Raw genomic sequence first — 15,042 nt, 5'->3', positions numbered from 1 at the left:
GGCACGAAGCCGTGTCCCCTGCATCGGCAGGCGGACTCTCAACCACTGCGCCACCAGGGAAACCCTAAAAGAGCTCTTTAATGTTCAGAGCATCCAGAGGGAACCAACCTCGCAGACATCTTCATAGTGGATTTCCAGCCTTCGTAACTTAGAGACAATACTGTGGTATCATTTTAAGCTACCTCTAATAAGAGTGAGATCTTCCGGAATTTACAAACTAGACACACAGAATAATGGTCAATAGCCCAATTATTAAATGGCAAAGGATACCCAAAATTCAAAGAAGGAGAAACATAGAAATGAACACAAGGACACACCTCCAAACATAAAGAAACAAAGGAGAAAAGAAAAAAAATAACAAGATATCCAAGTCCTCTATCAAAATAGAAACATCTTAAATCATCATTTTAAGGCTGTGGTTATGGGGTCAAGAAGAGCACTCTCTTTGCACCCTTAGAGGGTGTGTGAATTGATACTACCTCCCTTGAAAGCAATTTGCTATATTGTGAAGAACCTTGAAAATGTTCACAGCTTTTGACCCAGTAATTCTTCTTGAAAAAGGCTCCGCTAAGAAAATGATCAGATATTTGCACATCTTTTCGCAGATGGTCGGTCAGTGTGGCTTTATTTATACTAGTTCATTCTGGAAACACCCTAATATTAAATTAATGATAGTACAGCCATATGTTCAGATACCATATGACCACAAAAATCTTGATTTTAAAGGACTCAGAGATTACTTCTCAATATAATGTTAAGTGAAAATATGCTGATTTTAAAATATATTGGAAAGAAATAAACCAAAATATTAAAAGCCATTTTCTCAAGATGGAGAAATTATGAGTGATTTTAAGCTTTTCTTTCCAACTATTCCCTCAAAAGTTTGGGTGTAACTTTTTAATCAGATGATATAAAGTATTAAAAAACGGAGGCTTACAAGAAAAATGTAAAAAGTGCAAAGCCTGCTCAGGTTATGAAAACATACTTCTGACTTTACTGTGCCTACCTAGGAATAAAGGCCTGGCTGTATCTCACAGCTTCAAGACCCCCTCTCCAAAAAATGCTTGGGGCTCTCTCCCCTTCCTTGGCCCCATTCCTTCCAGAGGAAGTGTTTTGTTGTAAAAGTAACAAATGCTCATTGTCAAACCTCAAACAGTGGGAAAGTATATAAAATAAGAATAGTAAATCCCCTCCAACTTTCTTCCCCCACTTTTTCTTTTCACATTAAAAACACTGGGGGATAATCTGCATATAACAATGCACACCAATATTTATAAACAGTTCCATGGCTCTTGACAAAAGTCAGGATACAGGGCATTTTCAGCAAACCCAAAGTTCCTTTGTGTTTCCTGGAGTCCGTTCTCTCCCTATCCCCAATCCTAGGCAACCCTTCATTTGCTTTCTGTCACTGTAAATTAGTTTTGTCTGTTGTAGAATTTCCTACCAATGGAATTACACATAATGTTTACAACAATGTTTTTGAGATTCATCCAAGTTGTGTGTCATGGGTAGGTAATATTCTGTTGTATAACTATTATAATTTATCTATCTAGTCACATAGTGACTTCACTCTAATTACCTTATAAGGCCACAGATTCATATCTAGAAATGTGATAAATCATGTCCCCAAGTGTGAATTCATTAAACATCTCTTATATAGAATCCCTAAACCTAAGTCTTGTCTTGGATGTGTGACAACAATATCACAAAGGGGTCAGAGCATAATGACGTTGATTCAGTTGGTTGAAGCTCACGTTTAAACCCATACCTGTGAATAATGATTGTGAAGCAAGCATTCATTTTAGACATTTATGGATTCCAACCATATGCTGTGATCAAGAAACCAATGTATTTGTCTTGACATACTACGTATAAAATCTGAATTACACATTTCATGAACTATGGATTTGCCAACTTTTTTTTTCAGTCATTCTGAATTAATAATACTTAATTAATGTTATTAACATAAACTTCTGGGCAAATGAATATTGCATTAACTTATCTCAAACCTAAAAGGTATTATTTAAGCAATTTTATATAAAACTCCTTTCAAAATATTTTCCTTAAAAAAACTCCACAATTATAATGCTGGCAAGGACATGTTGAATTTTATGGAGATCCTATTGCACCAAATATATAGGAGGATGCACCCCAAATATAATACTGTAATAATTTCACAAAGATCTTGTATGATAAAGATAATGATGAAACTGGTTGGATGCCAGAGTAAGAGACGGGAATTATTTTGAATGGGGTACTTAACCTGCCATAGAATTAACACAATTTTATTCAGATTATCAGTAAGAATGTGAAGAAATTATTGATATATATTTGGTGATCTCTACCCTTCATGGAAATGAAACGGCCAGCCTGGGCACTATGGGACAGAACCTTTGCTCCAGGAGGGCCGCGACCTCCTGCCTGTGGCTTCTGCGCTCAAAGCTTACCTTCCTGACTCGAACGTGAACCATGTTGAGTCCCGCCCGTATCTCCTCAGTGAGCTGAGAGGCCACATCACCAGCTTGACCTTGGCATTGTGGATATCCCAGAGATAGATATTCTCATGAGTGATCTGCATTGTGCATTCGCCATAAATGTCCAGATTTGGTGTAGGCATAAGATACACATTGAATCGCTCTGCAAAGAAACAAGGAATGGAGAAAATGAAGCCAAAAGAGGTGTGACTTTTTATGGCAGTACTGTATGAATTTGTATACCTACCTACAGCCTTCAGAAAGTGTTACCGTGTCCCTTGGTGACATCGATATATACTGCGAAACAATACCTTTTTCTATTGTATGGGAAAAGGAGTTAAAGTATTCTTAATCACTAATCCAGTCACTCATTCTTCAACTTTTTGTTGCATGCATTCTCTATGGTGGGGATTAAATGGTTAAATTGTACAGTGAGAACTTAAGAGCAAAAAACTAATTGGAGTCTGCCCAAATGGCGCAACTGTCCGCTTCTTCACATAATCTTAAGTGGATGTCATAGAAATAATTTCTGTGAGGAATGTCTCCTTTTTGTTTGTTTTTGTTTGTTTTTGAGGTACACGGGCTTCTCACTGTTGTGGCCTCTCCCGTTGCAGAGCACAGGCTCTGGATGCGCAGGCTCAGCGGCCATGGCTCACGGGCCCTGCCGCTTGTCTTCTTTAACTTACACAAAAACTTACTCAATTTTACCTTTGAGGCATGAAGTATTTAGTGCCCACTCAGAGTGACTCTCAAAGCACACAGTATTCACGGTCAAATTCAGCTTATGATAATTGCAGATACTCATTACTGCCTTCGGCAGAACGTCAGACATTGTTTTGGTATGCAAAATGAAAGCACGTAACTGTTTCATTCCTGGATATTTTGAAATTGAAAATCTGATTATTAGGCAATGATTCCAAACCTTGCTTTATAACTTTTCGTGTATCTCAAAGGTTACCACAAAATCCTGCAGCCCTTGAGCCGCATTTAAATGCGTTAGATGCACTTTATTTTGAAAAATAAGGTTAGTTGGTAGGTTCCAGGAAGTAAAGACCTTGGTATGACCTACAAAGTGTCCTATAAAGTATCCCTAGTTCCTAGCACCATATTCTTGGTTTATAGTAAATGATCAATAAATATTAGTTAATTGTATGAATGAAATAAATCTATCCCAAGATGAATATGGGCTGCAAGAATTGAGGAATTACAATAAAATAATGAGTTGTGATAACAAAAAGTTTAAGAATTACTGGCAGATACATCTTTGTGAGTTTGAATTTAATTGTGAATAGTGCTTTAAAGGCAGTGCTGTTGCATGAATTATTTTGAGAGGCATAACGGTGCAGCTGCAGTTTGTAAAGGAGTGAGATGTTTAGAAATGTGCTATCATCCATCATGATGCTACAATCTTAAACACTGTATGTTTGCTGGTACCGAGCTGGAATTGTCTGTATAATAGAAAGAATCTTTTCAGTGGCAGGTATTTTGTAAAACAAGGATTTTCTGATGCAAAATCAGTTATATTTAACTTAGGCACAACAGCTTGAAACTTAGTAACCGTATGGACAATATTTATGTTCAAGTGTCTAGATATTCTGGGATCAAAAATAATCTAATGATTCTATATTCTACTTAGGTTGTTGACCCATGAAAGTAATATGTATATAGATTTCACAATTATTTCCCAAAGAAAAGGCAAAATGAGATAAATTCTATAGCTGAAAAATGAAGAACATTGTCCCATTAATTATGTGCAATAAAAGGCTGTATCTATATCTACATAGACACATACATATTCCATAAACCTTAAAATTCTTGTGTGCAAGTATCTACATGCAGCATTAAATACATTCCTCACTTTCCCAGCACAGTTCCCTCTCCAGTGGGATTACAAGTAAATCAAAAGGGTATGATCTAATATGAGAATATTAATGAAACTTGGACCCAACAGAGTGACTCAGGGCTATAGTTAATGCCTGAACAGCAATATTCTTTTCTTTGCTCAAGACACTTTTGATGAAGTTCAGCTTCTACATTTGGAACTAACCATGTGTCAGTGGCATCTGTTGTGCATAGGGAAAATATTGTCATTATAAAAGTGGAATGTGAAACAGTCCTCTAAATTCTTTCCCTTCCATCAATCCCGTAGTCTGAAGAGAGCATCGGAAGACTCACTGCCAAAATGCCAAGAAATAACAACACTTAAAAAAATACTGAAATAAATAAACATCATTAAACAAGCTTACTGTTGCTTAAGACTGCACTGACCCTTGATATTCACACCCATTGTTTGTAACTGAAAAAACGGAGCATACAAAAAAATGATCGTGACATAGAGTGTCCTTCAAATGGATGTTCCATGAAAGGTTGCACATAATCTACAGAGTATTTCAGAGGACCCAGAAGAACCATAACGTTTTCACAGAAATGTCTGCGTGCTCTAATGTTAGCAAATAAAACCTAACAGTAATAAACACAGAAAAAGTACAGTCATCACAATGGCCATTGGAGAAAGCTGGAAAATAATGAATATATGAATTTATTATGAGTCACACGACACAGGGCTCTACACACCAAAGTCTTTGAGGCGCATTTACGAACAAATTCAAAGTGATGGGATAACTCCCCTAAGGGGTCCTTCCAGGGCCAACTCTAGGCAGCACAAAGCAGGTGAACCTTACCTGCATCCCTTCCCTGTGGCCTGCCTTCTACTTTCCCACATTTTTTTTTTAACCTGGCAACTCAGGCAACCCTTTCTTGTTATGGTTTAGAATGCTCCTACCTTCTTTTTGATGTTATTTCTTCTATCTTAAGAAAGGAATTACCCTAAACAATTTTATTTCCAATTTTTAAATATTCAAAATTTATCTTCCTCTAATGGCTAATTTCCAAGGATTTGAGATTCAGTGAAAACGTAGGCTAATTAATCCAGCAGAAAACCAGGCACATAAAGATAAGGGCAGCACATCAAGTCATCTAGCAAATTATACTTCTTTGAATTCCATTTTAACGGAAGGAAGGTTTCTGCATTTGCTATGAAGAAATTATTATTATTATTTTTTGCGGTACGCGGGCCTCTCACTGTTGCGGCCTCTCCCGTTGCGGAGCACAGGCTCCGGACGCGCAGGCTCAGCGGCCACGGCTCACGGGCCCAGCCGCTCCGCGGCATGTGGGATCCCCCCGGACCGGGGCACGAACCCGTGTCCCCTGCATCGGCAGGCGGATTCTCAACCACTGCGCCACCAGGGAAGCCCTGAAGAAATTATTTTATGCCCTTAGTAACATAAAACACATTGTTTTACTAAAACTTGTTATGTTTTCCATTGGACCATTTCAATATGAAATAGTTAAAACTGGTTCCATTAAAATGACTTTTAATAATATTTACCTCTGTGAAATAATTCTATCAGGCAGGTTTTTTAAACCAACCTCTGATCATGTCACCTTTTTATTTAAGAAACTGTGTTTGTGTTTTACTGCCTAGAGTACTGGTTTTCAGGTTTCAGTGTGTGCATCAAAATTACCTGGAGGGCCTGCTTCAATACAGATGGCTGGCTTGCCTCCACCGTTATGGTTTCTGATACAGTAGGTCTACCCCAGGGCTGGATAATTTACATTTCTACTTGTTCCCAGGAGATGTTAACGCTGCTGCTCTAGGGACCACACTTTGAGAAGTGTCGATTTGTGAAACTCATTTAAAAATATTGCCAAGGAAGTAGCAGCATCAGAGAAACCATGAGGAATGCTTTCGAAAAGGGATGCTATGTTCCATTAGAGCAAATCGGCACATTTTATTGAAAATTGTTTTCTAATCTCTGCTCAAATAAATTAATCCTATCTTAGCTGACTCATGACTGACTTGTCAAGAAAGCGTTCTTATGCCAGTTGGAACAAAGAAGGGAGAGAGGCATAGAAAGAAGGGGGTATATGAAAGATAGTTTACAATTCAGCAAGATATGTATATTCCAAGTATTTCCTTTTCAACAATAACAATAAAAACACTATAAAGAAGCACTAAACAGCAGAGCTCCAAGTAGCCAAAATAATTAGAAAAGAAACTAGCTGTCTAAATAATGATAATAATATCCTGAAACATGAATAAAATGTAAAGTCCTGTGAAGACTGGTGAATGTGTGAAGAAATAAATTTTTGAAAGGTTATGTAAAAAATATTAGTTTTAAATGCATTCACACATGTAAACTATAGAATTCTAGAGTGAACAATCCCAAACACATTGCCCATAAAACTGTATTTTGGTAAAACTTAGGTTTGTATGATGGCTGATAGATATATGAGAAAACACAATTTTATTTTAAATGGCCAAAACAATAACAAGGTGAAATATTTATAAGATGAATTGTTCTGTCCGACAAAGATGCTTACTGTTGTTGAATCTGCAGTTGCACTTACCAGGGCAGTTTTACTCTAGGGCTGGATTAAGAGGTCTAAAGGAAGAGACCATGCCCCAAATGGCCTTGACACAGGGTTAAGGTTACAACCACAAGAACAGTCTCGAGGGGGCTACAAAACAAGGTTTGGTCAAATTGAATTGGACAAGATCTGGTGAGGAAGGGTAGCTACACTCAGGAGAAATGGTCCTGGAAAAGGGATAGTGAGACCCCAGGTGATATGTGGGAGACCCTGAGAAGGACGGAAACCGTCCCTTCTCAGCCAGTGAGGTTTTACATAGATCTTGTTTAGGGCAGGAACTAACCCAATATAATATTAGCTGGAGCCTGGCAAGTGGAGGTAAGTGGAGCTTGCAGCTGCAGCAGGAAGCAGAGGATCACTGATGAGGTTTCTGACATGAAGCAAAATACCCTGCAGTGACTAGAAATAAATGAACGGAAAACAAAAGGATGATGAGCTCTTCAACCAGTTTCTTAGTAATTTCCATCTTGTAACAGAAGAGATGAAACACTGGTTTTAAAGGAGAACCATGCTGAAAAACACACATATCTGCTCAGCTAAGTTTCCTTGATAATAAATTGAAATATTAAAAAAAACAGACTTCTGGAATTTAGGTATTGAATAATTTTGTGAATCTACCTCATAGTAAACACTCAGTGTCTGTGACTGCATGAATATAAAATACATCTTGTGTATATTAGCTGATTAATTAAAATAAATTTGGGAAATGTCTATTGGATGCCAGTCCATTCTTTTTTCAAAGAAGGTCCTGTAATTTTTAGCTGTTAGCTGATTGCTGAGCAGTCTATCCCCCTCTGTCTATCCCACTTCTCCTGATACTTCAGAAGTTGTGGGTTTGAAGGTTGGGTCAAAAGAAAGGATGGAACATGGAACTAAGTATTACACCTAAATATCTGAAAAATAAGAGATTCATAAATATTAAAACCACCAGGTTTTCCATGGGGAGAGGTTAAACTTTATAATAACTTCAGCTAAGTGGGTGAGTGTAAAGTCATACTTTTACCTTCTCTTCCTAAAATCCAAGTATGGCTCAAAAGGAGAAGCCCCACAATAAGAAAAGTGTTCTTTAGCAATTTGGTGACATCCCTAATTTTCTGAATTTCAATTCCAAGGTCTTCCATATAGTAGAGACTTAAATATTTGTTAAAGTTCATTAATTAAAATATTTAGGTATTATTAAATTAAATAACTTAAAGTTAATATTTATACACATATATATGATTATGTAATGATTAATAATAGCTCTAAATGATTGGACAATGTATAATTTTGAATTTCACTGAGTTGTTTCTATAAAGTAAAACTCACTCTACATACAACTTACTGGTCAAAATAATTTTAAAGATTTAACAAATTATTTTATAGCAAGAGAATTCAATTTTTTTCTCAAAATTTCATGTGAACAGAATATTGATAGTTACGGAAGACATCTTTTCAGCTAAATTTATTACTGCAGCTAATTCATGAAAAGACCCAAACTTATTTGTCCCATCAAATGTGGAAATGAGCATTGCCCAGCTGGTGACCTTTATCTCCTTATTTAGCCACCATGAACAGCTGTGGCCGCATCCTGTATCCTGCTCGCAGATTCATCATGGTGAGAATAACCACTACACCTGAAAACTCAGGTTGTCCCCCATACTCTCTTGCACACTGCTCTGGTACCAGCCTGGTCAGGACTAGACGATTCTACAGCTCTGCCAGCCTGGGTGAGAGATCAACACCCCCATCTGGCGAACAGGCCAAATTCTATGAGGGGTTCTCTTGCCTTTCCCCCTTCATTGTGCTTGGAGGGGGATAGACCCCCTCCTTTCCGCTCTTCTCCTATGAGAGAATCCTCCTCAATTAATCTTTATTTTATAGCAAGAGAATTCAATTTTTTTCTCAAAATTTCATGTGAACAGAATATTGATAGTTACGGAAGACATCTTTTCAGCTAAATTTATTACTGCAGCTAATTCATGAAAAGACCCAAACTTATTTGTCCCATCAAATGTGGAAATGAGCATTGCCCAGCTGGTGACCTTTATCTCCTTATTTAGCCACCATGAACAGCTGTGGCCGCATCCTGTATCCTGCTCGCAGATTCATCATGGTGAGAATAACCACTACACCTGAAAACTCAGGTTGTCCCCCATACTCTCTTGCACACTGCTCTGGTACCAGCCTGGTCAGGACTAGACGATTCTACAGCTCTGCCAGCCTGGGTGAGAGATCAACCCCCCCATCTGGCGAACAGGCCAAATTCTATGAGGGGTTCTCTTGCCTTTCCCCCTTCATTGTGCTTGGAGGGGGATAGACCCCCTCCTTTCCGCTCTTCTCCTATGAGAGAATCCTCCTCAATTAATCTTCCAGCCTGCTCTTTAGAATTTCATGGTGCTTTTCGCCCATTATCCACCACTCTGGGGCTGCAGTACATTTCTGAGACAGCAAGAAAGTCCCACTCTAGGCTCTATATTTAACAATTGTTACATACCAATTCCAAACATGAAATTTAAATATTAATACTAAATTAGTAAACAGTCTACTAAATGTTATTTAGTCAAAGGACCAGAGTTATTGGTCTAATATTAACCACTAATTAGTAAGTCCACAAGAATCTGGTGTTTGAAAAACTAAATGCATGCTTGGGAGTGTTGGAATTTATTAATGAGTATTCATCTCAATTTCGAATCTAGGTTCACTCCATTGTTTGATACAATATGCTTTGTTTTTAATGGTCATATGAAGTGCCACAAAATTCAATAGAACCAGATATTACTCAGAAAATAATGAGATATTTCAAGATCATTCTGAACTTTATATTCTTGTCTCCAAATGGCTGTAATATTGGGCTATTGCAGTGGTCAGCCTTCAATTTCAGCAGCCTTAGAAATGGAGCCACACTGAGAAAGCAGATATTTGCACATTTAGACACATCCTGAGATCTGTATAATGCAATTAAACCAGCAATGAAACAAAGCATGACTTATGCTTGTCAACATTTGTGGAACTCTTCAGAAATTGTGACGCCATTTCCACCAGAGTGCTGAAATTTGTCAAAATTTATTTTATTATAACGTGGCAATAGCAATAAATGCAGTTGCCAGGTGCCATCTGCTCCATGGACACTGTGAATTGGAATCCTTGCAATTCTTGTATCAAATGGCAGCACTTTAAAAAAAACCCAGTAATATCTTTTAATCCCCCAGGAACTAATTTATTTTTTTCCTTCCTTCCTTCTTTCTTTCCTTTTCTTTTTTTTACAAATACATTACTGTTGACAGCATTTTATCTGCATTTCCAAGTAAATCATGTTCATTGTAGTAAATACAGAAAATCATTAAAAATTCAACTGCTATTATACCGTATAGGGATAATCTGTTAAAGTAATCTGTATCTTAACATACAAACATATCCACATATATTGTGCTTATTATCATACAGAATATAAAGTACTGAACCCTTTATATTGCCTTTACTACAGTATAAAATTTTCAGGTGCTATTAAGTATTCCTTGGGAATATAATTTTAACGATTGCATAATATTCCACGGTACAGCTATGCCATATTTCATTTAATAATTATCTATTTGATGAATATTGAAGTTAAGTCAACTTCTGTCTGATATAAATTAGGCTACAAGAAAATAACCAACTTTCAGCTTAATTTGCTAAATAATTCACTCATTTTATATTGAGTCATAGGGTTTACTTTATTCTTATATATACATTTTGGATCATTTTAATACCCTTGATTATTAACTTACATTGGGTACTAAGATCTGAATTATTGGATTAAATGCCATAAACTCTTTTAAGAACCACACATTGCCAAACTGCTTTCCAGAAATTCCTTACCAATCCATATTCCAATTAAAAAACATATCTTATATTTTATATATTCATTTTACATAAATGTCCTCTGCCAGATTTTTAAACTAGGTTTACTATTTCTATGTTGATTTGAAGAATTCTATATACTACAAATTTTTCTACCATGTTTATGACAAAGACTTCATCTCAGGTTTCCTTAATTTTGTTTATGGTATTTATGGCCAGAAAATGGAAAATAGTTTTAATTTTTCTAATAAGTCCTTTGTTACTGAAAGGTTAAATATTATATTACCCGCTCATAGCAGTTTTAGCATTTTATTTTTTACAGTAACTGGTATTTTGAAGCACAATGAAATGTTCATATTTATTTATAATGTTTATTCAGTTTTGACAAATACACAAGATACAACTTTTCTGTCACCCCAGAAAGTTCCCTTATGCTATTTTCCAGCCGCCCATGGCCCCCAGAAGCAACCACTGATCTGATTTCTAACACTGCAGGTTATTTTTGCCTATTTTAGTAGCCTCCTGTGAGCCAGAAGCTCTGCACGTCACTAATTTATTTCCAGTTTGTGGCATTCCCTTTTTATTTTTTACTTATTTCCTTTTAACTTTTTTGGATGGTGTTTTTTGAGAAGCATAGGTTTGAATTTTGCCTGGGTGAGAGATCAACACCCCCATCTGGCGAACAGGCCAAATTCTACGAGGGGTTCTCTTGTCTTTCCCCCTTCATTGTGCTTGGAGGGGGATAGACCCCCTCCTTTCCGCTCTTCTCCTATGAGAGAATCCTCCTCAATTAATCTTCCAGCCTGCTCTTTAGAATTTCATGGTGCTTTTCACCCATTATCCACCACTCTGGGGCTGCAGTACATTTCTGAGACAGCAAGAAAGTCCCACTCTAGGCTCTATATTTAACAATTGTTACATACCAATTCCAAACATGAAATTTAAATATTAATACTAAATTAGTAAACAGTCTACTAAATGTTATTTAGTCAAAGGACCAGAGTTATTGGTCTAATATTAACCACTAATTAGTAAGTCCACAAGAATCTGGTGTTTGAAAAACTAAATGCATGCTTGGGAGTGTTGGAATTTATTAATGAGTATTCATCTCAATTTCGAATCTAGGTTCACTCCATTGTTTGATACAATATGCTTTGTTTTTAATGGTCATATGAAGTGCCACAAAATTCAATAGAACCAGATATTACTCAGAAAATAATGAGATATTTCAAGATCATTCTGAACTTTATATTCTTGTCTCCAAATGGCTGTAATATTGGGCTATTGCAGTGGTCAGCCTTCAATTTCAGCAGCCTTAGAAATGGAGCCACACTGAGAAAGCAGATATTTGCACATTTAGACACATCCTGAGATCTGTATAATGCAATTAAACCAGCAATGAAACAAAGCATGACTTATGCTTGTCAACATTTGTGGAACTCTTCAGAAATTGTGACGCCATTTCCACCAGAGTGCTGAAATTTGTCAAAATTTATTTTATTATAACGTGGCAATAGCAATAAATGCAGTTGCCAGGTGCCATCTGCTCCATGGACACTGTGAATTGGAATCCTTGCAATTCTTGTATCAAATGGCAGCACTTTAAAAAAAACCCAGTAATATCTTTTAATCCCCCAGGAACTAATTTATTTTTTTCCTTCCTTCCTTCTTTCTTTCCTTTTCTTTTTTTTACAAATACATTACTGTTGACAGCATTTTATCTGCATTTCCAAGTAAATCATGTTCATTGTAGTAAATACAGAAAATCATTAAAAATTCAACTGCTATTATACCGTATAGGGATAATCTGTTAAAGTAATCTGTATCTTAACATACAAACATATCCACATATATTGTGCTTATTATCATACAGAATATAAAGTACTGAACCCTTTATATTGCCTTTACTACAGTATAAAATTTTCAGGTGCTATTAAGTATTCCTTGGGAATATAATTTTAACGATTGCATAATATTCCACGGTACAGCTATGCCATATTTCATTTAATAATTATCTATTTGATGAATATTGAAGTTAAGTCAACTTCTGTCTGATATAAATTAGGCTACAAGAAAATAACCAACTTTCAGCTTAATTTGCTAAATAATTCACTCATTTTATATTGAGTCATAGGGTTTACTTTATTCTTATATATACATTTTGGATCATTTTAATACCCTTGATTATTAACTTACATTGGGTACTAAGATCTGAATTATTGGATTAAATGCCATAAACTCTTTTAAGAACCACACATTGCCAAACTGCTTTCCAGAAATTCCTTACCAATCCATATTCCAATTAAAAAACATATTTTATATTTTATATATTCATTTTACATAAACGTCCTCTGCCAGATTTTTAAACTAGGTTTACTATTTCTATGTTGATTTGAAGAATTCTATATACTACAAATTTTTCTACCATGTTTATGACAAAGACTTCATCTCAGGTTTCCTTAATTTTGTTTATGGTATTTATGGCCAGAAAATGGAAAATAGTTTTAATTTTTCTAATAAGTCCTTTGTTACTGAAAGGTTAAATATTATATTACCCGCTCATAGCAGTTTTAGCATTTTATTTTTTACAGTAACTGGTATTTTGAAGCACAATGAAATGTTCATATTTATTTATAATGTTTATTCAGTTTTGACAAATACACAAGATACAACTTTTCTGTCACCCCAGAAAGTTCCCTTATGCTATTTTCCAGCCGCCCATGGCCCCCAGAAGCAACCACTGATCTGATTTCTAACACTGCAGGTTATTTTTGCCTATTTTAGTAGCCTCCTGTGAGCCAGAAGCTCTGCACGTCACTAATTTATTTCCAGTTTGTGGCATTCCATTTTTATTTTTTACTTATTGCCTTTTAACTTTTTTGGATGGTGTTTTTTGAGGAGCATAGGTTTGAATTTTGATGAAGCCCAAATTATTTCTTTTTACAGTTTTTTTTTCAGTGTTTTATATAAGAAGTCTTAGTCTATCCTAAATTTGCATCCACCTTAAATTGATGTTTGAGTATAATGTGAGGTAGGGGTTAAGGTTCATTGTTTCCTATATAGATATCCAGTCAGTCTAAAACTATTTATTAAAGAAATATTCCTTTTCTCATCAAAATGACCAATAAGCTTATGAAAAAGGGCTTTGGCGCCCTTGTCAAAAATTACTGATCCATATATGTGGATCATTTTCTTTCTGTTCTGTTCCACTGACCTATTTGTCTATCCTGTCCTGATTACTGTCACTTATAATAAGTCCAGAAATTAGAAAGGGTACACATTCCAACTTGGCTTTTCCTTTTTGAGATCATTTGGCTAGTGTTGGTCCTTTGCCTTCCAAATACACTTTAAAATTAACTTGTCAAGTTCTAGAAAAAATGGCTGGCTTTCAGGATTTTTATTGGAATTGTGTTGAATCAATAGGTTACTACTGTAAGGAGAACTGACATCTTAACAATATTGACTATTCCAATCATGAATGGCTTATCACTACATTTAATTAGATGTCTTTTCATTTCTCTCAGCAGTATTTAGTTTTCACGGTAGAGGTCTTTGCTGATTTTATCTCTGAGTATGTGATTTTTTAAAATGGTATTATAAATGATACTATCATATTTGTAATTGTTCACTGATAATATATATGTGTGTAAATGTTATATATATTTATATAGATAAGTTATATCTATATAATATTTACACACACATATATACATATAAATATATACATATTAACTTTTTATCCTGCAACATCACTGAATTCAGGTAGTTGTAGTTGCTTTCTCATAGATTCCTTAGTCTTTTCAAGGTACACTATCTTAACCTCTTATTTTCTTACTAATTTTTATAATTTTAGTTTCTTTTCTTGTCATATCACACAAATTAGGACCTTAAGTAGAGTAAGTAGAATATTGAATAGAAGTGGTGAGAGAGGATATCTTTTCCTTATTCCCAATCTCATGAGGAAAGCAGTCAATATTTTACCTTCAAGAATTCTATTTTCTGAAGGTTTTACATTGATGTCCTTCATCAGTTTGAGAAAGTCCCTTCTATTCCGAGGTTTTTGAGAGTTGTTTTCATAAATGCATATTGTATTTTATCAAATGCTTTTTATGGATCAATTGTAATGATCATATGATCTTCTCCCTTGACCTATTAATGTAGTGACACATAATGGTTGATTTCTGGGATTTGTTTTTTTGCATTTCTGGCATACATACCAATATTGATCAGAGTGTATTATCTTGTTAAGTAATACTTTAATATTCCATTTTCTAATTTTTAAAAGGATTTTGTACTTATATGCATGAAAAGATAT

The 15,042-nt window shown here is 35.5% G+C and overlaps 1 protein-coding gene across 1 annotated transcript in view; it reads right to left on the bottom strand.

The window, feature by feature from the left end:
- Nucleotides 1-15,042, bottom strand: part of DOK6 (docking protein 6) — a 416,007-nt gene that overhangs the window by 140,166 nt on the left and 260,799 nt on the right. Inside the window, exon 5 of the mRNA XM_024133945.3 lies at nt 2,448-2,637. Within this exon, the coding sequence (XP_023989713.1) occupies nt 2,448-2,637 (190 nt within the window). The remainder of the gene's footprint in view (nt 1-2,447; nt 2,638-15,042) is intronic.

The sequence above is a fragment of the Physeter macrocephalus genome, chromosome 19 (genome assembly GCF_002837175.3).
Source record: "Physeter macrocephalus isolate SW-GA chromosome 19, ASM283717v5, whole genome shotgun sequence".
Classification (NCBI taxonomy): Eukaryota; Metazoa; Chordata; class Mammalia; order Artiodactyla; family Physeteridae; genus Physeter; species Physeter macrocephalus.
This window is presented reverse-complemented; position numbering and strand designations above follow the sequence as displayed.